A 21,476-nucleotide genomic window follows, 5' to 3' on the forward strand; every position below is an offset into this window, starting at 1 on the left:
AAGAGCGTAGGGCCCCCCACTCAGAAAAAAGTACCCAAGATCCAGTGTGGAGGGTTCCCCAAGCGAACTGAGTGTGCCCAAGCAGGACATCAGATGGCCCCCGACAAGAGTGTAGGGCCCCAAGCAAGTGAAAGCAGAATTGGAAGCGCACTGGACCAATGTAGAGGGCCCCTGAGCATATTGCAAGTGTGTCGGCAGGTTAACCGCGACCCACGTAAAGGGCCCCCGAGCAACGAGAATAACCCGCAAGTTATGGATGGGACTCCGTGCTTTAGCCCACAGAGCCTGTCTGGCGAATGGACAGAGTTCGTGGAAGGGCCCGTGATTGACAAGAGTGCCCCGGCACGCTAGCAGGAAGGTCCCCAACAACAGCGCAGGCCCTCTGAGCAAATGTAAAGAAATTAAGGGCAACGCGGAATGCTCCTCAACGATCAAAATGGTCCTGCAAGTGGACATATAGGTCCCCCGAAAACAGCCTGGGGCCCCTAGACACTGTAATAGACTTAGAATTTCCAGTAATAAGTTTTCCAATCATTGAGCATAAGTCAAGAGATATCTTGTTGTGATGCGTTTTGGTGTTTAGAAGGAACTGCACCTGTCGGCCGGCTATGGGACCCCTCTCGGAGCGAATGGGCCATTCAGGGCCCCAAGGGGCCATGGCCCCGTGCCCCCCCCAGGATCGCCAAACAATGTTTGAATGAGTGTATGTAAGGGAGCCGGGCGTCGTGACCAGCCTGGACGTCTTCGGCTGATATCCGGTGCTACAACTGCTTTCAATTTAGCTGCATCAAGCTCCGAGAAAAATGGCTTGAATTTGTTGAGAGTGAATACCAAGTTGAAAAGAAAACAATTTAACGGTACAAAGAAAGACAGCTTGAGGCAATGTTTTGTCTTAGAATCACGGACACGAATTCAAGCACCTTACGATATTTCCTGTTCACATCAAGAGCTTACATCTTGGGTGCGTGCGTGCGTGTGTCATCTAGTGGTAGATTATTTAACTCATAGTGCGGTCTCCCTGCGTAATGCCGACCGGAAAGCAGCGGCTTCCGTGTACGAGGCGGTTCGGGCGTTGCTGGATGTGGGTTGGTGACGAATGTCCGTTGTGTTAGGGAAAGCCTGTGATTGACCGCTACGGTAGCTACGGTGTTTCCAGCTGGATATAGAGGTATGTGGTCGTGGTATCGGTAGTAACGATAAATTGCTGGATGGGGTGCTTGCACCGGAAGAATTGGGGGATACTGGATGAGGAACAGGCTGAAGTGTATGCTTACATGGGACATGGATGCTGCAAAAAATTGTTCCCTCAAGCACGCTGTAGCCTTGTTGATTCCGCTTTAATCGAAATGAATCCCTGTTATGTATATGACCACATTATTTAAGCTTGGGAATGCCTGCTGAGACCTTTCATGCAGTTCATGCCGATACTATATGCTCTGATTGTCTATTTTGCCATGAAGCATGGTATGAAACTATCCATGCATTGCAAAGCTCCCTAAATTTGGTATTCATTGCACTTATAATCTGTGAAATGCCTGTCAACATTTGGTTGCTTCAGTATTTATAAGTTAAAACCAGGACAATGGCTACAAATGGTGTGTCAGGATGATGTTCCAGGAAACTTTTACTAAGAAAATGTGCCTAAGGTTGTGCTGGTTGATAAAATATCACTACCTTGCTTTGCAGGATTACTGATCATTGGGTCACTGGGATGCTTGTTCAGGATCTGGATGAAGGCTACTTGGCTTATTCATGCTGCTCATGTTAGGCTCTCATTGACAGCCCAGACTCTGGATGTTATGCATGCATGGGCCTTTTGAGCATCTGTTTGGCCTGAAATTGAATGACTGTAAACACATACTACCATGGGGGGAGGTGGAGTCTAATGATGCCAACCCAGTCTAATAATACCTACCCACTACCCACTTGTGAAATGGTTGGCCAAATGAGTAATGTTGGCTGTTAGTGCAGTCAGGTGATGGCAGGCATACAGTCTGAAGGCTCATCCACAGTCCTTGTAATGCTTGCTTCAGCTACAACTATAGCAAGCATTGAAGTGAAATAGAAGGGAAATCTTTATTTACAAATTTGTTTTTGGATTATTTCATTAAACTACAGAGATACCCATGCATGCATGCATGCATGAGTGAGCATTCCTTATTAGGTAGAAATAAGTATTAAGGTAGACAAGCCTTCCCTAGCTGTTTAAACCAAGTGAATAGAAGTGATGAATCAAAACAATAGACCAGTGACCTCTGTTTTTATAAGGAGAGTGACATTGGGACTGGTAGTTGCTAGGACATGAAAATGTCAGCTGCTCATGTTGTGAACATGACTGGAGAATGCAGCATGACAGATGTGGCAGCAGCCAGCCACCCTTTTTCTAAAATTGCTATGGGCTGCACATTTCTATTAAATTGGTTTCTTCAAGCTGTTAAGTCACCTTGACTCCTAAGTTGTGATTCCTTTAGAAGGACAACAATGCTAGAAATCATAGTGTGGCCAAAAGATTGCCAAATTATTTATCCATAAAGTTATGAGATAATCAGTTCAGATGTAAGTGCTCAGGTCATTAGCATATCCAAATCCTTATAGAAATGCTGCTAAGGAAGTCACTTGCTGCAAAATTCAAATCCAGTTGTTCCAAATCAGAGTCTCCATGAAGACTAACTGAGGTGACCAAACAAATTACCTGGAATACAAAAGCCAATCAACTTGCAACCATTAGACACATATAAGTAAAAGTGCTGCTTGAATGGGCATGTGCTGTCACAATGTAAAACTTATGTTGAAGCTGTGTAAGGTACCCAATGTGCAAATTGCAGCAGAGTGAATAAATGATGCAGTAAATATTATTGTATCACAAAACATCTTGTCTCCAGCTTAAACATGTGACAAAACACTTGGTGCTCTAAAGATGTTCTCCTGATTTTTTGCTCAGGCCCAAAAGAACTCGACAGAATTCACTTTTAACCCATAGTAAGGTTTATCCTGTGACATTTCATTGATATTCCACCCTTTATAAGACATTTGTGCCTAAATTGTAATCTGTTTCATAAAACAAACAACATTGGTGCTAGGATGATGATGTGTCTATACAGGGAGATAGTGCTTGTTGGACAAATAAGGGGATCTGTCCATTGGGCTTTGCTTGATTCTTCCTCAGTGGAATCAATTCTGGCTCTGATTTGCATTATGTGGGGGTTTCTTCTGACTCTGATTCCAGCCAGGATGGCACTAATTCTGACTCAAGTAGGTATGGCTGGATCCCATGTCTGATTCCCACACTGTTGATTCCTGTGACAGAATTTTTGGACCTACCCTGTGTTATGGGAGTTATAGCACCCTACACAGGGCAGCTCTTTCAATAAAGAGACAGGTATGTATGACAGTACATTGATTTCTTCTGGTGCACAGATAGACTGTTAGTTGACAAAGATGTCTTGTTGCATTCTATTTGGTTCAACAAAGTTAATGATGTGGAGGATGTAACTTTGGCTCTGACTCTTTAAGTTCCAAATGAATGAATTCTTGCAGGCTCTGATTGACTCCAGGCTCAATTCCAGCGTGACCTGCGGCCAAGAACAGGTCTTCAGTCCATCTTCCATCCATTGGCAATGCCAGCAGGTTATTGTGATGATCTGTAGAGGTGACAGCTATCCTGGTGCCAGTCTGCAGATTGTGGGGTGCGGAACATTATGTGCAACAGGGCAGCTGCTCAGCCAGTGGCACAATGGCGTCTATTGGTGACTGAACAATCTCCGCCGATCTGTGGATGGCGACGGAAGCTGTATTAGGTTGATGATTGCTGAGGTTGCATTTGCATGAACGATGCTCGAGCCCGACTGTCCGTTAGGGTGACCTTGGGACACAGAAAAAGAGCAAGTACGCCTGGTGCGGCAATAGCACGGAGCCCGTCAGCGGGCAGCTGTTGCGCTGCCGGCGCCGGTTGACGCCGGTTCTGATAGCCGGACCGCATCGCCGCCCGGCGACGGCCGTGGCCGCTGTTGACCGTCGCCGGCGTCTGTTTACCATGGTCATGGTCGTCGGGACTCGCGCCGCGGCCGGGCACGCGACTCCGGCCGTGTGCTGTGTGCGCCGCCGCGATTAGGGGGTCCGTGCTGCTGCACGGTGACGCTCGCGTGCGGCCGTCCAGATAGCGGCGCCGGCAGGTGCGCCGTGTCAGGCGCGACACGGAGGGCACCGCGGTCCCGGCCGGCCCGGGAGTGTGCGTCGGAATACGAGGCGGCGCGGCCGGCGCCCGCCGTATGCGGTCGCACTGCTCGGTGAGGCCGGCTCGGAAGGCCAACCACAGGGCAGACGGCAAAACGGTCTGGGCGTCAACGGAGGCCATGGCATAGTACGTCTTGCCGCGGAAATTTGCTGGTTCGGTTCTACTGGAGTCGATGTTTTGAACAGCTTGCATTTTGTCCATTTTTAACTGTTCCATTCCACGAAGCAATGTGCCAATGTCATATCGCGAACCCCGTCATAGCTGCACACCTATGGTATCACCTATGGCAGTGTCACTTGCCACTAATGCTTCTCATTGCATGAATGGTAGGAATAAGGGCCCCCGAGAGCGCCGGGAGAACTGCGCTTTTATCAGACTGTGTGCGTGTGTATGGTGTCTCATTGCAAGCCTTCCTCTTTTACAGACCATGGTGTAACAGAACGCCAAGATGTCTTTTCTTAAGAATTTGAAGAGCCTCTTCACTGGAGGCGGTGAGAACGCCTCCAAGAAGAGGCGCGTGTTGAACAATGTGAAAGTCGGCATCAACCCCGAGGAAGTGTGGGACCTGCAGGGAGAGCTGGGCGATGGCGCCTTCGGCAAGGTTTACAAGGTCAGTCTTAGCTAGCACAGCCCGCTTTGGTACCAGCGTCATTCTCGTCTGAGCAAAATGATACGTGCTCTTTTGTGTGATCTCATGATTTGGAGATCTTGCAGTCTTGATTTTTATCATGCCATAAAAAGCTTGTGCCCCAAACGTGGCGGACTTCCTGCGACGCTGGACAGGTATTCCAGCCACTGCTCATCTGACTGGCTGACTAGTGGCTGCCTGAGTGGGTGGCTGGCACACGTGACAGGAGGTAACTGCTCTGAGCCGGCGCTCCTCCCTCAACAGGCGGTGCACAAGGACACGGCGCTGGTGGCCGCGGCCAAGGTGTGCGAGATGAACGAGGACGACGAACTGGAGGGCTTCATGGTCGAGATCGACATCCTCACCGAGATGCAGCACAAGCATGTGGTCAAGCTGCTGGACGCCTACTTGCAGAGGAAGCAGCTCTGGGTATGCAGCACCGATATGCGGCTGGTGGAGACGTGTAACAGATGTAGCGTGGCCCTGACAGTAGCTAGTCTGTGGCTCGCGACCTGTGAATCGCGTGAATTTTTTTGCATTATTTATACCCATTCGTAGCACAGTCATTGCGGACTGAGCATCAAGGAGCTACCACTGCTGCGATAGTCGTCTAATTTTGCTTGTCTTTGTTTAAACGTGTCGTGTGTTCCGTCCTCCAGCATGTATCATCTTATCATACGGTAGATGCTGCCAGCCGGAGGTGGAGGCGTCGCGGCACCAGGTCATCGTTACACGCGACTCAAACCGAGATGACGTAATGGACTCATCTGCTCTTCTTTGTCCTTCGGCTCTTATGCGGCTCGGGGCTATTGTGTGTCAGAGAGCTCACCGGTGTCGACGCCCGCGGCAGATGCTGCTGGAGTTCTGCGACGGCGGCGCGGTGGACTCGATCATGGTGGAGCTGGACCGAGGCCTGAAGGAGCCGCAGATCGCCTACATCACCCGCGGCATGGTCGAGGGCCTCGAGTACCTGCACAACAACAAAGTCGTCCACCGCGACATCAAGGCTGGCAACGTGCTGCTCACCATGGACGGTGGCGTCAAGCTGAGTCAGTGCCCCGCTCGCCCGCGCCGCTCGCGCTGGCCTGGGCTCCGCACGGCCGGGGGACCCTCCCCCCCCCCCCCCCCAGCGCCGCTCGCTCGCGCTGGCCCGGCTCCGCACGGCCGGGGACCCTCCCCCTCCCCCCCAGCGCCGCTCGCTCGCGCTGGCCCAGGCCCCGCACGGCCGGAGACCCCCCCCCCCCCCAAGTTTATCGCCGACGCATGTTTTGCGAACTGCGGGTGTCTTTTCTGGGCGGAGGCGCCTGTGCACGCGGTTTTTTTCATCAGCTGTGTGAGAGTAGTGGACTGCGTCGACCTTGACCGACTGAACAAATCTGCTGCGTTTTGATCGTATTACCGCTATGTACAGGAAGGAACGATTGGTGCCTTCCCCGTGACCTCGACGCGTGTCGCGTCCGGGAGCGTCGCGTCGCCGGCGCCGCCCGCCGCGTCGCCGGACGCTGACGCCGTCCGTCTCCCCGCAGCCGACTTCGGCGTGTCGGCCAAGAACAAGCACACGCTGCAGAAGCATACGACGTTCATCGGCACGCCGTTTTGGATGGCGCCCGAGGTGATCATCTGCGAGACCTCGCTCAGCGACCCGTACGACAAGATGGCCGACATCTGGTCACTGGGCATCACCATGATCGAGTTCGCGCAGAAGGTACGGAGAGTGGTGCCCACAGCCGCCGCGTCAGGCAGCTGGTGGTGAGGCGCCAGCTGCCTGGGTTAGCGGCGGAACATTTGCCGAGAGGTGTCTTAGTGCAGTGAAGAGTGTGTGACATGCTCCGTTTGACGCGATGGTGACGTAGCGGCTGTGTTATGGCATGGTGATGATGAGGGCGGAAGGGGTGCTGGGGAGATAAGTTCTATGGCCACTCTTCCTTGGGGGTCCTCATGTACCTTTGCTGTATGTAAGCTCAGTATTGAGTATGGTGGCAGGTCTTGATGTGTACGGTATCCTTGAGGGTCGCTGGGTATTGTCGGGGCTGCACCCACTTCCGCGTCCCAGACACTGAACATTGAATACGGAAGCGCAGACGGGCGATTGATGCCGCGCGTTGCTCCTGATCGTGGCGAGATCAGAGCCTGGTTCATAAGTGACACGCACTTCGAGCACGTCCCTATCCCCGTGCCGACACGACCACTCTCGGGCAGCCCTGCACCAGCGCGTGACCGGCGCCGCCGTGTTTTCGTGTGCGGGACTGGGTGTGACGCTACCGCGCGTCCGCAGGAGCCGCCCTACAACGAGCTGAACCCGGTGCGCGCCATGCTGCGGATACAGAAGTACGACCCGCCCACACTGGACCGGCCCAGCCAATGGAGCAAGGAGTTCAACGCCTTTATCCGCGCCTGCCTTAAGAAGGACGCCAGCAAGCGGCCCGAGGCCGTCGACCTGCTGCAGGTGGGGCGTGGTCGGCGGCCGGGTGCCGCGCCGCCGCGATGGGGACCGCAGGAGCCCTGCTGCTGCCGGGCCGGGGCGGTGTCGCGCGCTGTTGCCGCCGGACGAGCCGCTGCCCCGCACTATCGCGGCTGGGCGGGCCGATGGATGGGACGCTCGCAGCCGCCGCTGAGTGGGTCGATAGACAGCGGACCAATGTTACCGATCGCCCCCCGCAGCCGGAGTGCGATGTCTCCCGTCTCAGGTGGCCGTGCGGCGGCGTCTCAGGTGGCTGTGCGGTGGCGCCTGTCCCGCCGCCGGATGCCGGGGAATGGGGGGGGGGGGGGGGGGGGGCGGTCGGCACAGCTGGCGAGGCCAACCGCCCGTCAGGCTTTCGGCCGCGAGCCAACCTTCGATTAGCACAATGCTGCCGGTCCGTTCTATTGGCTTAAGAATCACAGAAGGCCTGGCGGGCGGCACACAATCCAAGCTAAAGAGATTGCACACAGGCGGGGAAGCCGTATGAGAATCGCGGGCTTTGCAAATCGTCGCGTACATCCCTGGTTGTAGATACGTGTCGAGGTGGTTCGGTATCTGCACTCCACTCAAGTGGTTGTTTGAGTGGTCCAGAGCGAGGGTTCTTGTTAGCCGTATTCATCAGCACGACATGGTTTTTCTGCCACGGTCGTGGGTCTAAACTAACAATCAATCTGTCACACTCGCAGATATTGCCATCTCGTATACATCTGTCAAGAGATGTTTGTGGTCTCAGTTGTCGGCTGCCAAATGCCGCCCGGAAGCATGCACTGAACAAAGTGCTAGCTGCCGCTTCTTAGGATAACACAAAGTGGTCCGTCGTGTCATGCTCGCGACTGTAAGAGGATTTCAAGTGTCGCTACATGTGGTAACGTTCCCGAGGATGAGTGTCGCCGCTGTTGACGATGCGGCTGGCGGTGTTCGCCTTTTGAGAAGATGCTCACCGAAGTGGTTTCGGCGTCGGCGTTCCTCCGCGAGCCGTGCTCGCCGCAGCTGACGGCGACATGGCCCCGCGTGTCGCCAACAGATGGCGTTCATCAACCGCACCCTGGACAACAAGCCGATCCGGGAGCTGCTGCTCGAGTACAAGGCCGACGTGGTGGAGGGCATCGAGGACGCCGCCGACGAGGTCAGTCCCGACGTCAGCTCGACCTCCCGCGCCGGGACCCGAGCCCGCCACCGCGCACAGGAGACCCCCTCCCCCCCCCCAAGCGAGGTCAGTCCCGACGTCAGCTCGGCCTCTCGCGCCGGGACCCGAGCCCGCCACCGCGCACAGGGCAGCCCCCTCCCCGGCGAGGTCAGTCCCGACGTCAGCTCGGCCTCCCGCGCTGGGACCCGAGCCCGCCACCGCGCACAGGGCAGCCCCCTCCCCGGCGAGGTCAGTCCCGACGTCAGCTCGGCCTCCCGCGCTGGGACCCGAGCCCGCCACCGCGCACAGGGCAGCCCCTCTCCGGCGAGGTCAGTCCCGACGTCAGCTCGGCCTCTCGCGCCGGGACCCGAGCCCGCCACCGCGCACAGGAGACTCCCCCCCCCCCCCCGGCGAGGTCAGTCCCAACGTCAGCTCGGCCTCCCGCGCCGGGACCCGAGCCCGCCACCGGCCCCGCGCACAGGACAGCCCCCCCCCCCCCCGTGCAAACTCGGATCGTCGGTGAAAAGTGCGCGGTGAAAGTGGTGAAAAGTGCGTCATGAAACGGAGCGCGTGCAGTTTGATACGGACCATGCGGTAACGGTGGCTGGTTTCATGTGGTTCGTTGCTGGCCTTTTCAGTGATGAAGCCACTCAAGCCTTTGGAGCCACTTGTGATTTGCCCACTTGAGCCCACTTGCAGCTGTGGCTTTTGAGCTTTCAAAGTAAGCGGCACTGATATGCTGAGCTTGCAGTAAATATTGTGTTACGGAACCCAGACCTGCTGTCGATCGACTTCATGGATGCAGTATGATTCTCAGGAGTCAGAGGGGAGATTACATTTTTTTAAAGAAGCTCTGCCGAACCCATGTACGTTTCATGTCTCGGTCGTCTTCGTCGTATCTTCGGTTGTTGCGAAGTGAACATGAAGGCCATCGAGATCACGTTTTTTTACTCCTTGTAATGTATGGGCCTAGAACGGCAGCAGGGTAACGTTCTTTAAACTGATGCACAGTTTACGGTACGGTGACCGGAAAGAAAGCAAAATTGTAATTCGAATCAAAGACAAAGCTGTGACTGCGGTAAGTTGTGGATGTTCTACACGCCCTGGGCTTCAGTCAATGTCATATTCCCAGACCAGATAGATAAACAACATTTAGCCATCTAAATCCCAATTCGGTGAAGCTTGTGTTGACCGCAGGCTCAGAGCATGACTGTTTATACATTTTAGAAAGGAAAAACATTACTCGAGAGTGATAATACACTGTTTATCCATTTCACGGTGTTGTGAGTGATGAGTGTCCCTTGTGGTCAGTCTTCTGCGTCCTGTTTCCCCCGAGCTCGTTCGTGCGGTCAGTCTTCTGCGTTCTGTTTCCCCCCGAGCCCGTTCGTGCGGTCAGTCTTCTGCGTTCTGTTTCCCCCCGAGCTTGTTCGTGCGGTCAGTCTTCTGCGTTCTGTTTCCCCCCGAGCTCGTTCGTGCGGTCAGTCTTCCGCGTTCTGTTTCCCCCCGAGCTCGTTCGTGCGGTCAGTCTTCTGCGTTCTGTTTCCTCGCGAGCTGATTCGTGCGGCCAGTCTTCTGCGTTCTGTTTCCTCGCGAGCTGATTCGTGCGGTCAGTCTTTGCGTTCTGTTTCTTCGCGAGCTGATTCGTGCGGCCAGTCTTCTGCGCTCGTTCGTACGCGAGCTGTTCGGCTGTGTGTCCAGCGTCCATGTCCGTGCCGCACGCTTCACCCGTCGCCTCCCGACCGGGGCCGACCCGTGCCTCCGTACCGCCGTGCCGCCGTGTGAGCGCGCCGCGCCCCTGTGTTTCACGCTGCCCAGGCCAGGAGGCGGCGAGCGCCGCCCGGAGCTCGCGCCCGGAAGGTAGGCGGCGCCGCAGGTGGGTGGAGCGCGGCGCCCGCCGCACGCTGGGCGCCGCCGCCGCGCCGCCCCGCCCCCTGGTGACTGCCGCTCGCCCGGCACCGGTCGAGGGTGGCCCGCCGCGTTCCCCGATAGGACCCTGGCGTGCAGATGTTGAGTGGCTGGGTTCTGACGGCTGGGGGTGTCATGAGATGGCTGAGTGGTCACGGGGGACAGTGAGAGGGCATATATCAGCTGGAACTAAGCGCCGCTGGCACACAGGCTGCACGTTGCACCGTGTAATATCACGGTCATACACTGCACGCGCATGGTGGGTCCAGGTGCCGGAGGCGGGGGCCGAGCTAGGATATCGAGCCCCGGCTTCCTCCAGGTGTAGTGCCGCCGGTGACGTAGGTATTGGCACGTGCGGGAAAGTGGTGAGACAACATGCGGTTTAAATAATTCAGTACTCACGCCTCAGGTGTCGTGTATGGTAAGTCACTGTTTTCTCCATCGGACGTGGAAGGGTCGCTCGCCCTGCTCGTGTCCCTGTGGCCGCCCGCCTGTTCTCCGTCGCGAGCCCGGCACCGAGCCGAGCCGGATGGGAACGATGCTGACCTCTGACCTCGGCCGACAGGACACTCGCGCCTCCCGGCTGAGCCTGGACTCGGGCCTGCCGCCCACCGACGAGGCCGACGAGGAGGCCGAACCCAAAACCACCGCCGAGCCGCCCGCCTCACCCAAGAAAAAGGTGCGTGCAGGCGGCTCGGGCGACGTTTGCAGCTTGAAGCGCGATTTGTGTGTCGGTCAGATCAGTCTCGGCTGCCGTCGGAGATGATAATAATTCATGGGGCACAGCGATCTGTCCGTTAGACTCAACCGAGTGAGTTATTTTCCCCTTCGGCTTTCCAATAAAGCCATTCTCCTTTTGTACTTCTTCACAGGGCACAGCTTCAGAATGTGCGATCGCCTGGGTTGTGTTGTTCAGCGTGTAGCTGTTTATTCTCTGTTGTGTGCTATCATCGCTCGCAGCCCGTGATCACCCTGCATGATTTGTCGGCAGCCTGCGCCGAAACCGCCAGCGCCTGCTGAGCCGACCAAGTCCCCCGAGAAGAAGAAGCTACCAGCGCCGCCACCGCCGGTCGCCAGTGCAGTGGCGCCCTCAGTCCCGGCCGAGCCGGACACCGCGCCCGCTCCGTCCGCCAAGGTCCAACCGGACCCGGCCCAAACTAAGCCTGCCCCTGTGCCGGCGACCTCACAACCTGCAGTCGATCAGCCTGCAGCCGGTCAGCCTGCTGCCGGTCAGCCCGCAGACGCCCAGCCTGCTGCCGCTCAGTCTGCGGTAACTGAGCCCAGTGCGACTCCGACAGAGGCGCTGCCGTCGGTGGATCCGACACCGGCAGCGATCGAGGAACAGAAGCCGACGCCGGCGCGGCCGGCCGACCAGAGACCGGCACCAGAGTCGCCAGCCGAGCAGGCTACTGCGCCGCCGGCCGCGGCGGCACCAGCTGCGGCGGCGACCAGCGGTCCGCCGCCGGCCCCAGCGCCGGCGCCGGCCTCCGACGCCGAACCGACAGCGGCGACGGCCGCGGTGGGACTGGCGGTAGACGAGCCGCGGCCAGTGGCAGACGGCGGCGATGCGGAGCCCGCCCGGACGGAGCGGCCGGTCGCCATGGACGCGGAAGACCGGCCCGCCGGCCCGGCGATACCCCCGCCGCCCCCGCCGCCACCGCTACCGCCGGCCGGTGACGCGGCGCCGGAGCCGATGGAGACGGACGAGCCGCCGGCGCCACCTAAGTCTCCAGACGAGTCGCCGGCGGTGGCGCTGGGCCCGGCTGGCGACTGGGAGGCGGCGACGGGCGCGCCGCAGCTGACGCACGACCAGAGCGCGGCGCGCGTCATCGTGTCGGCCGGCGACGACCAGGCGGGTGGCACAGTGACGACGCTCATCCAGAGCGTCGACGGCGAGGCGCGCATCCAGGTGGTGGACGCCGGCCGAACCGGTGAGTGTGGGATGACGTGGGGCGTCGGGCCGGCAGGCGAGGTGTCGGGTACCGGGCGCACCGGGAAGACGCGTGCATGTGCTCCGTTCCCTTTGCCAATGGGTGGCGTTCAGCTGGTTAACAGTTGAGTGTGGAGATGGGCGTTCGATCCTGTCCTTGGTGCCGTTGTCTTTGTCATGGGCTGTCAACATTGGAGCTGCTTTGTCGCTATGTGTGTGGGTATGTGTGGGAAGGAGAGGAGTAATCCGCCCCCTGCTGTCCTGTGGTCTGTTTCACTGACCTTCCGGCGGTGTCTGCAGACTGGAGCGACGGCAGCCGCTCGCCGGAGGGCGGCGCCACCCCGCCCGGCACGGAGGCCGAAAGCGAAGCTGAACTGAGCGCGCACCAGATCATGGACTCCCTGATTGGCGAGGTACTGCGGCTCCAGGAGGAGGACCGGCGCGCTGAGGGCGACGACGACTCGGACGACGGCTCGGCCGCCGGCGCCGTCGACCAGTCGCTGGACGAGGCGCTGCTCTCGCTCGCTGACGACGAGGCGCCGGCCGACGGCGAACCCGTCAGCCTGCCGGCGGACCGGGCGACTGTGGACGGCTCGGAGCCGGCGGTCACTCACGCGGAGGACGGTCCGGAGACCAGCGCCGCCAACGCAGAGGGCGCGGAGGCCAGCGCCGCCCACGCGGAGGACGGCTCGGCCGCGGTCGTCGCCCCCTCTAAGGACGGCGGCGCGGGCGCCGACATCGCCCGTGCGGTGGACGACACGGGCGCCGGCGTCACGCGTGCCGAGGCCGACACCGCGCTGCCGGGGCGTGCCTCGCCCGCCAGCTCCGCAGCCAGCTCGACGGCCGACTCCGTGGACGCGCCGGCGGCGGCCGACGGCGCCGAATCGCGGCTGACGAACGGCGCGGCGCCGCGGCCGCCCGGCCAGCGGCTCGACGACAGCGAGGTGGTGATCGCCGGCAGCAGCATCGTACACGGCGGCCCGCCGGACTCCGACCCCGGCAGCCGGTTCGAGCTGACGCTGGAGGAGACTGCCGGCACGCCGCGGTCCGAGCCCGAGCCCGAGCACGCGCCCGAGCCGGAGCCGGCTGAGCCGCACGTGTCGGTCATACAAGTGGAGCCCGAGGAGGAGAAGGCGGCAGGTGGGTTAAGGTGGCGTGTCACTCGCCGGGCCCGCGGCAGGTTGACCGGGTCTGCTCGTCACTAGCCAACAGACCCGCGGCGATAAGTGCCCGGATATCACCACCTGAACTTGTTCAGGCTTGTCACATGGTGGCTGCTAGACCCGGGAAGGGGTAGGTGCTTGAATTCTATCTTATGTTATCTTTAACTTACCTTACTGCGCATGAATTTTACGCCTGCTCAATGTTAAACTACTGTTTCCTGTGCCTGATCATCTAACAGATTTGCAAGCCACTTTCATGGTGTCGTCATTGCACCATTTTATTTCTCTACGACTTTCTTCGAATGCCACTGAATGTAGCGTCCTTCGCCCCACCCGCTGTCCGTGGCGCGCGTGCCGGGCTGGCGTCGGCCCCCCGTCCCGGTGACAGTGCGTGTGCCCGGCGCCGCCAGGCTCTGAGGCCACGCTCACCTCCATGCTGGTGGAGGGCACGACGGTGGGCTCGTCCGACGTGGACCAGCTGGACGAGGACGAGGACGACGGCAGCGTGTTCTCGCCCGAGCTCAACTCCACCGCTCGGGTCAGTAGGCCCGGCCAGCTGCGCCGTCGGCTGGTGTGGATGGCGGGGGAGGCGGAGGGAGAGAGGCTCGGGTTAGTCTCATCACACGTGGAATCCGTGTATCGGATTTTGTAACCGAGTCAGTTTCCCTGGCCCTCCCTGGTCATGCGGCATTTGCCGATCACGACGCGTGCTTTACGGATGCTGCCGTATCGGACCGGGTCCCGTGGCTCCCCCCACCCCTGACCCCTGCCCCCGGGCCCGCCTGTGTCTCCTGACCCCACCCCTGCCCCTCGGGCCCGCCCGTGTCCCCTGAGTGTGGGATCTCCGCCGCCAGCCCGGCTCGCGGGCGAGCAGCGCCGACAGCGACGGCCTGCCCGAGGCCGACTCGGCCGGCAGTCAGAAGGAGAATATGCCGCCGCCGTCCGCGGTGCCCGCGCCGCGCCGCCAGCAGGACGACGACGAGGACGAAGACGTGGTGCTGAGGAAGAAGCGACCGCCGCTGTCCTCCCAGGTAACACCGGTCGGCCTTCGCCGTCCCCCCGGCGGGGTTGGCACCGCTGCCCTACTGGCGTGCTATCTTCGCCCGGGCAGTTTCGGGATGCGTGAGGAATGCGTTGTTGCAAGTGCTCCATTGTTGCCGTTTATGCACTTATTTCGGGAACACGAGGTGTATGTGGGCCATTGAGTGCAACCGTTATATTTATACACAACTAACCGCAGACCCGGAGACTCCGTGCTCGCCGAATGCGTTTCGCAAAAATCCCAAACCGTCACCCGGCTCGACCATAACGGCGTCAGTAGCTCAAACGCGACTCATCGCGCCGTGATGGTGGCAGGCGCGCGTGAGGTCTGACACCGCGCCCGGCCGCCGCCAGGACTCGTCCAGCGTGTCGCGCTCGTCCACCATGAGCCGCACCAAGGAGGAGCAGGCCATCTCGCACCTGCGCAAGAAGACGCGCAAGCGGACGCGGCGGTTCGAGATCGACGGCGTCGTCGTCACCACCACCACGCACAAGGTGTTCTACGGCGACGACGAGTCGGCGTTCGTCGACGAGCATGTGTTCAGGAAGCAGGAGCTGCGCGACCTCAAGATGCTGCAAAAACAGGAGCAGAAGCAGTTCCGCGAGCTCAACGCCAAGGTGCGTCATGGGAACTGGGAAATGCAAATTTCAGGAGGCAATGCATGCGGCATTGGACAATGTTCATTTCCATTCATCATGACCGGTGTGATCTGGTAACATGGTCGGTGCCATGTGCGATTGTCGCGTTGGGCTGTCCGGATCGGGCGGCGGACCGTCCGTAGTGAACGTCGTCCTGTGATTGGACCGCTCCACGTCCGCACGCTGACTGTGTCGGGCGCGCGGACGTGTCCGGATCGGACGGCGGACCGTCCGTAGTGAACGTCGTCCTGTGATTGGACCGCTCCACGTCCGCACGCTGACTGTGTCGGACGCGCGGACGTGTCCGGATCGGACGGCGGACCGTCCGTAGTGAACGTCGTCCTGTGATTGGACCGCTCCACGTCCGCACGCTGACTGTGTCGGGCGCGCGCCGCCGCAGTCGCAGCTGGGCCGCGACAACCAGCAGCGCAAGTTCGAGTCTGAGATGGCGCAGCTGGTGCGCCAGTACGACAGCGACCTGGACAGCCTGCAGCGGCAGCAGAAGACGCAGGTGGAGCGGGCCGAGCTGCAGCAGGATAACGACCTGCGCTCGGCGAGCAAGAAGATCCGCGCCGAGCAGGTCAGCGGCGGGGTCACTGCCGGGGCAGACATACGGGCAGCGTGGACGGGGTGGAGAGCGGGCATGACGACTACCGACCGCATAAACAAGGCGGACAATGTGAAAATGTGATGTGAAAGAACATTTTCGGTTCAGCTCACTGGCCAGTTTTTCCCACCAGTGAGATGGGGAGTAGCTGGTAAAGCGGCGAGTTATTTTCTTGGATTTATGTGTCAGATGTAACGCCAGAAGGCATTGCTGTGTTGATGACAAATGTCGATTGATAGATCTGACATCTTTGCCAATATTGAGTCCAACTTGTGAGCTGTATATTGGCAGAGATACCTTTGTCGTTGATTTTCCCATCCACCGTCTCCGTAAGGGCTTCGCGAGACGTTTTAAACATCTTGTGGGTGAATATCCGTACCGACTCCCCGGACGCAGGTGAGGAGGTGATTGCCAAAACAACAGGTGAAACAGCATTCAGCTGCCCACGATTCCCTGACTGTTGACTTCAGTACAGCTTCGATTATCAACATCAGTGCAGGCGACCGGATGGGCCCTGTGGGAAAGTTTGCGGCGCAGACGGGTGGACCGAACTGACTATCTCCCGCCCTCATCTCAGGAGCGGGAGCTGAAGACGTTCCGCGACTCGCTGAAGCAGGAGCTGCGTCTGCTGAAGCAGGAGACGGACATGCTGCCGCGCGACCGCAGGAAGGAGGCCCACAAAGTCCGCAAGGACAAGCTGGACGGCGAACACCAGGTACACAATGCGGCATCCGCCGGCGCTGGCCGTACCACTGACGCGTGCTCGGATCGGACGCAGAAGGTCCGGACCGGGCGTCGTCGCTTGACGTCGCCGGTCAGTAGGGCACATCAGTACATTGTAACGTTATTGGCGTCGGTTACAGCGCGATTGTGCAGTTGTGATGCGGTGGTGCGTATGTGTCCCAGTGTATTGCAGGACGGTGGTATTTTGAAGGGGTCGTGATCGCGTCTGTCGTGCTTCACAAAGTACCTGGTAGACCTGGCAGTCGAAGCTCGACAGATCGCCAGTCTGTTTCGGGGGAACGGTGGCCTATCACGACCGCGGGGAGGGAGAGGGGGAAGGGGATGCTCCGCTGGCGCCGGGGCGCACCGTCCGCTGGCCGCGCTGGGACACAGGGCGGATGGTGGTGAGGCCCGTCCGCCAGCGCCAGTGTCCGTGACCGCGCCGGGTCAGCGCCAGAGGCCGCCGCTGACCGGTGCCCACGTGGTCGGCAGGAGAAGGAGCGGGCGTTTATCGAGCGTCTGAACGAGTCGCACGAGTCGTCGCTGCAGCGGCTGGCCGAGCAGCACCGCGAGAAGATCGCTCTCATGGAGAAGCAGTTCCTGCAGCAGAAGCAGCAGGTCGGGCGTCGGCGACGACCAGGGACTTGGTGCTGAGCTCTGGGGCACGGCGGATCAAGTGCTGGGCCAGGGATGGCGTGCTGGGTAGTGGGCTGATGGCCAGAACCACGTCTACGCTAATGCATTCTAAGCGCGCCGCGGTGGTACTTGGCCGACGGGTTTGAGTTGTTTGGTGTTAAGTGTCATATGCTCTGGCTCACTTGCCATGGACATATGTCCATGTGCTTTTTGTCGAATCCGAATCAAATATGCCTCAAATCAGATCCTGAAGCTAGGTCCAAGTTTCGAGTGGTGCTTGGGAGACACATGCCGTGAGAACGCACCAGCTCAGCTGGCTCGCGTATTGACTCCGGTATATCCACAGTTGCTGCGCGCCAAAGAGTCGGCCGTCTGGGAGCTGGAGGAGCGTCAGATCCACGAGAAGCACCAGATGAGCAAACACCAGGTCAAGGAGGTGTTCTTCCTGCAGCGACACCAGGTCAGCGAGCGCGGCTTGCCCGACAGGCGTCCTGTCGGCCCCGCCCTGTGCTCGACCCGCCCTGCTTCCGGAACGCGGCGGGACGTGTACCGTCGCTGCTGCCGGCGCCGGTACGCGCCGGTGCCGGTCCAGACGAGGTCCAGACGGCAGTGTCCTGTCGGTTCCGCTGATGGCTGTATTGCTTGATGTGGCTGGCGGCTGGCGTCTGGTGACGCGATCCACAGTCATGCCGACTGTGCTCGACGTGGTTGACTGTGCCAGTCTGGCCACTCTCCTGGGTTATTATTATCCGCTATCTTTATCAGCGACTCCCGCGCCTCCGTCGGATGACTCGCCGCCCTTCTGAGCGGCTCTCCCCGGGACCGACTCAGTCCTGCTCCGCCAGATGCTGCTGCGCCACGACAAGGAGCTGGAGCACGTGCGGCGCATGAACACGCGGCGCACGGACGAGCTGGCGCGCCAGCAGCAGGTGGAACGGCGCGCGCTGCCCAAGCGCATCCGTGCGGAGCGCAAGGCGCGCGAGCTCATGTTCCGCGAGAGCATGCGCATCAGCAACACGCTGCCGCACCGCGCCAGCCTCTCGGAGGCGGACGGCGACGAGCGGGACCGGCTCAAGAAGTTCCTGGAGCAGGAGCGGAAACGGTGCGTGGTGCCGCCGCGGCGCTCGACAGCCGGCTGGCGACGCCGTGTGGGCAGTGCCGGCTGGTCCCGTGCGGGTAGTGGGGTTCTCACAGTGCGCGGTGGGGGCTGTGGGACGCTGACGCGGTTTGCGGCGCCGGCTAGGACCGGCTTGTGAGTCTGGCAATGGTTAACATCCCGGAGGGTCATTGTGACGTTGCTAGTCCGACAACGTGCTGCGCGCCACCGTTAGTTTCCACGTCGGTGTCATGCTCTGGCCTCGACTGAAGCGGCCGTCACTACGCGTCTTCCCGCCGGCCGTAGTCGGCTCGCTCTGTGCGTGGCCTGAGCCTCTCTTTCTGAGCGCACAGAGCGGGGCGGCCAGTCAGAGGAGTGTACCCGCGGCCGCTGTTGGTGACTGTCGGCTGGTGTGACGCAGGTACAAGGCGGAGGAGCAGCGGTTCGACCTGAAGCACAAGCGCAAGCTCGAGGAGCTGCGGGCCAAGGGCGATGCCACCATCAAGGAGCTGGAGCAGCTGCACAACGAGAAACGTGGGTGGTTGGGCGAGCTTGGGGTGTCGGCCTACAGGAGCGCATGAGCCTCCCGATAAACGGAGGACCCGTTTTGAAATTGGTCCGTCCCTGAATCCGCGTAGGGTTAATACTTAAATGGCGGCAGTTGTGGAGTGTGGTGCAGTTTGACCGCATCGATCCCCGGCTTTTCCCTGCGCGCGGCCGGTGGGTTTGGGACCTTGCGACCCGGGGCCAGTCGACACAGCTGAGCCGTATGGCGACGCCACCGGATATTGTCACCTGAGAATCCCAGCACGTCGACTTGGGCGTTCCTTGAACACTGGCGATGGATACTAGGGATGTTGCCAGCCCCGTTATGTGCCAATTCACCGGCCATGTCGTTTTGGTCCGCCGCTCTTGCGTTGGGGGCCGCCGCAATGACGGCGTCTTGGTTGGCACGCGCAGGTCGCATGCTGATGGAGCACGAGTCGATCAAGCTCAAATCGCTGGAGGAGACGTACCAGACGGAGCTCAAGGAGTGGAAACACTCGCTGAAGCCCCGCAAGCAGGTGAGCATGACCGTTAGAGTCGGTAGCCTGGCCGGGCTCTCCCGGTGTGCGGCTCGGTTGATCAGGCCGGCTTGTCGGGCGGCCAGAGATGCGTGCGAGGAGACGCGACGTGCAGCTGACCTGTCCTTCAGACCGAGCCTTGGCGCGTACTTCTCCCTCACAAACCTAGGCCGTTGAATGGATTGCGATGCTACAACTTGTGTTTTGACATGGAAGGCTGAGCGAGCTTGTCCATGAGCGCCGCCTGTCCGTGCCGCTGGCCGGGCCGAATACTGTCGGCTCTCGCCTGGTGACCGCTGCCCGGAGCCGGACCGGGCGCCCGCTGAGCGTGCGCGCGCCCGCCGCCAGAAACTGGAGGACGACTTCGCGGTGGAGCTGGAGGAGCAGGAGCAGTTCTACACGGGCCCGGTGGGCGCCGGCGGCTACACGGCGCCGCTCAGCGACGGCCGCGCCAGCCTGGGTCGCGTCAGCACCTCCAGCTACCGGTCACAGTGACGCGCGGCCGCCGCCGGCCACGGTCACGGTCACGGTCACGGTCACGGCCGGTCAGGGGCCCGTGCCGGTCGGTTGGGGCCCCGGTGACGACGGATCAGGGTCGCCATCGGTGTGACACCCGGTCAGGGTCCCGGGGACGGCCGGCTAGGGTGCCACGACGGTCGTTTAAGGGGTTTTGCGACGGCCGGTCAGGAGACATCACGACGGACGAGGGTGCCGCGGGCAGCCGGTGATGTTCCTCCTCCGCCGACGGCAGTAGTCCGTCCTCCGGTGATACTGGCGACCTGGACCGCTAGCAGGGACGGCGACGGCGCTGCCTTGACTGAGCGCCGCCGCGGCGACACAGCGGAGTCTTCTCACACCAGGTGTGCTGGCGAGCCTCGCCCCCCTTCGTCGGCGCGTCTTCCGCGCGATGGTGGACGCGCTTCGGTTGACCAGAGCTTGACAATATCGATCGCAGTGACGTTTTATCTTGTGACTCCCCGCGCCTGTGTTCTCTCGTCGCTGCCCACAGTGGGGGCGCGTTTTACTGCAGCCGATCTGTACGGTGATTCAAAGTGTGGCTTTATCTATGCAATGCCTTGGGTGCCGGCCCTGCGCCCGAGCCTCCAGGAGGCGGGCCGCGGGCCGAGTGTTGACCACTTGACGCGCGTGTTAGCTTGGGGACCCAGCGCGGCCCGCCGGGCGGCGCCGCCCCGAGCGGGACGACCAAAGTGCGGACGGCGGCGCGGCCGTTGCGCCGGAGCTGGCGCCGCCGCGTGCAGTATTCCGCGTGTGATGACGGGCTGTCGGAAGCCTCCCCTGAGCAGGCCCAACGGCGACGCGCGTATTTAATCGCTTCACCCGTGTACACGACCCACGTGCGACTAGCTTCAGCTGCTCTAACCAGGGGAATCTACGGGTTAGTGGAGGGTGTGAGCGGGCTGGCGCCGGTCCGCGCGTCTGTGATTGGGCTCCGACCGCCCGGTGACATTCCGCCGAGACGGCCCGGCCGGCCGCGCCCGGTGCGGCGGCGGCGGCGCCGTCTGCCCGTCTGTCGGCCGCCACGCCCGGTTCATAATAAACGGTACCGATCTGCGCAGCGTGTGTGCGGGCAGCGGAGAGCGGGCGGCCGCGGCTTGCAGCCAGACTGACCACGGCCAGGTCACCCGCAGGTCAACGCTTTCCCATGGGATAATGCTGGGGTGTGGCATGTCTCGGTACATATTCCTCAAATTTGCCATGACAAGCGTTCATCGGACCCTGGCCTAAAGGTTTCGTCGAAGGCATCTACCAGACCACCTTCGGACTATAAACTACATCCAATGTCCCTGCAGGTCATTCTGCATTGATCGAAAGCTTGGCAGAGATCAGTCCTAAGTATGCGTAGCCTTTTTCAAGTGTTCCCACTGCCAGTGTAACGCGAAAAAACGTAGTTTGTTTCGGTCTTAAAGGCAAACAGTACCAAATAATTTCAACGTGGCAGGTGGGACCACTCCGTGTCAGACTGGCCCAGGCCATCTGCCCATTGACCGCTACCGATTATTTGCACAAACGCTGCACGTGCGGCGCGAGCCCTCAGTGCGCCTCAGTTTGACCCACCGACCAGCCGTCCGCCGGCCGGGCTTCGGTGACGGCTTCCACATAACTCGGGGAGGTGGGATTTGCTTCACGGATGGTCCACACACTGGGAATGCATGTGCCCACTGGTATGTATCTATCCACATCCATCCACTGGAATATAACCTG

General features: G+C 60.1%; 1 protein-coding gene across 1 annotated transcript; it reads left to right on the forward strand.

The window, feature by feature from the left end:
- The first annotated feature begins 1,084 nt into the window (after positions 1-1,084).
- On the forward strand, positions 1,085-20,074 carry LOC119111070 (serine/threonine-protein kinase 10). Its single transcript, XM_037234897.1, has 24 exons — positions 1,085-1,168; positions 4,659-4,844; positions 5,127-5,291; positions 5,713-5,911; positions 6,389-6,567; positions 7,138-7,308; positions 8,348-8,449; positions 10,920-11,033; positions 11,346-11,822; positions 12,207-12,285; positions 12,585-12,763; positions 13,151-13,424; positions 13,858-13,985; positions 14,302-14,478; positions 14,843-15,106; positions 15,528-15,707; positions 16,312-16,449; positions 16,950-17,075; positions 17,440-17,553; positions 17,939-18,195; positions 18,611-18,723; positions 19,150-19,253; positions 19,602-19,661; positions 20,048-20,074. The coding sequence occupies exons 2-24, from the start codon at positions 4,683-4,685 to the stop codon at positions 20,072-20,074; spliced, it is 3,789 nt and encodes a 1,262-aa protein (XP_037090792.1). The 5' UTR covers positions 1,085-1,168; positions 4,659-4,682.
- Positions 20,075-21,476: the final 1,402 nt, after the last annotated feature.

Source organism: Pollicipes pollicipes, unplaced genomic scaffold (assembly GCF_011947565.3).
Source record: "Pollicipes pollicipes isolate AB1234 unplaced genomic scaffold, Ppol_2.1 Scaffold_7261;HRSCAF=8764_pilon_pilon_pilon, whole genome shotgun sequence".
In the NCBI taxonomy this organism is placed as follows: Eukaryota; Metazoa; Arthropoda; class Thecostraca; order Pollicipedomorpha; family Pollicipedidae; genus Pollicipes; species Pollicipes pollicipes.

Coding starts and splice junctions, on each gene's coding strand:
- LOC119111070 (XM_037234897.1), top strand. CDS start 4,683: ATGTCTTTTCTTAAGAATTTGAAGAGCCTCTTCACTGGAGGCGGTGAG. Junction 14,479..14,842: donor GACCGCCGCTGTCCTCCCAG/GTAACACCGGTC, acceptor GGCCGCCGCCAG/GACTCGTCCAGCGTGTCGCG. Junction 19,662..20,047: donor AGCAGTTCTACACGGGCCCG/GTGGGCGCCGGC, acceptor GACCGCTAGCAG/GGACGGCGACGGCGCTGCCT.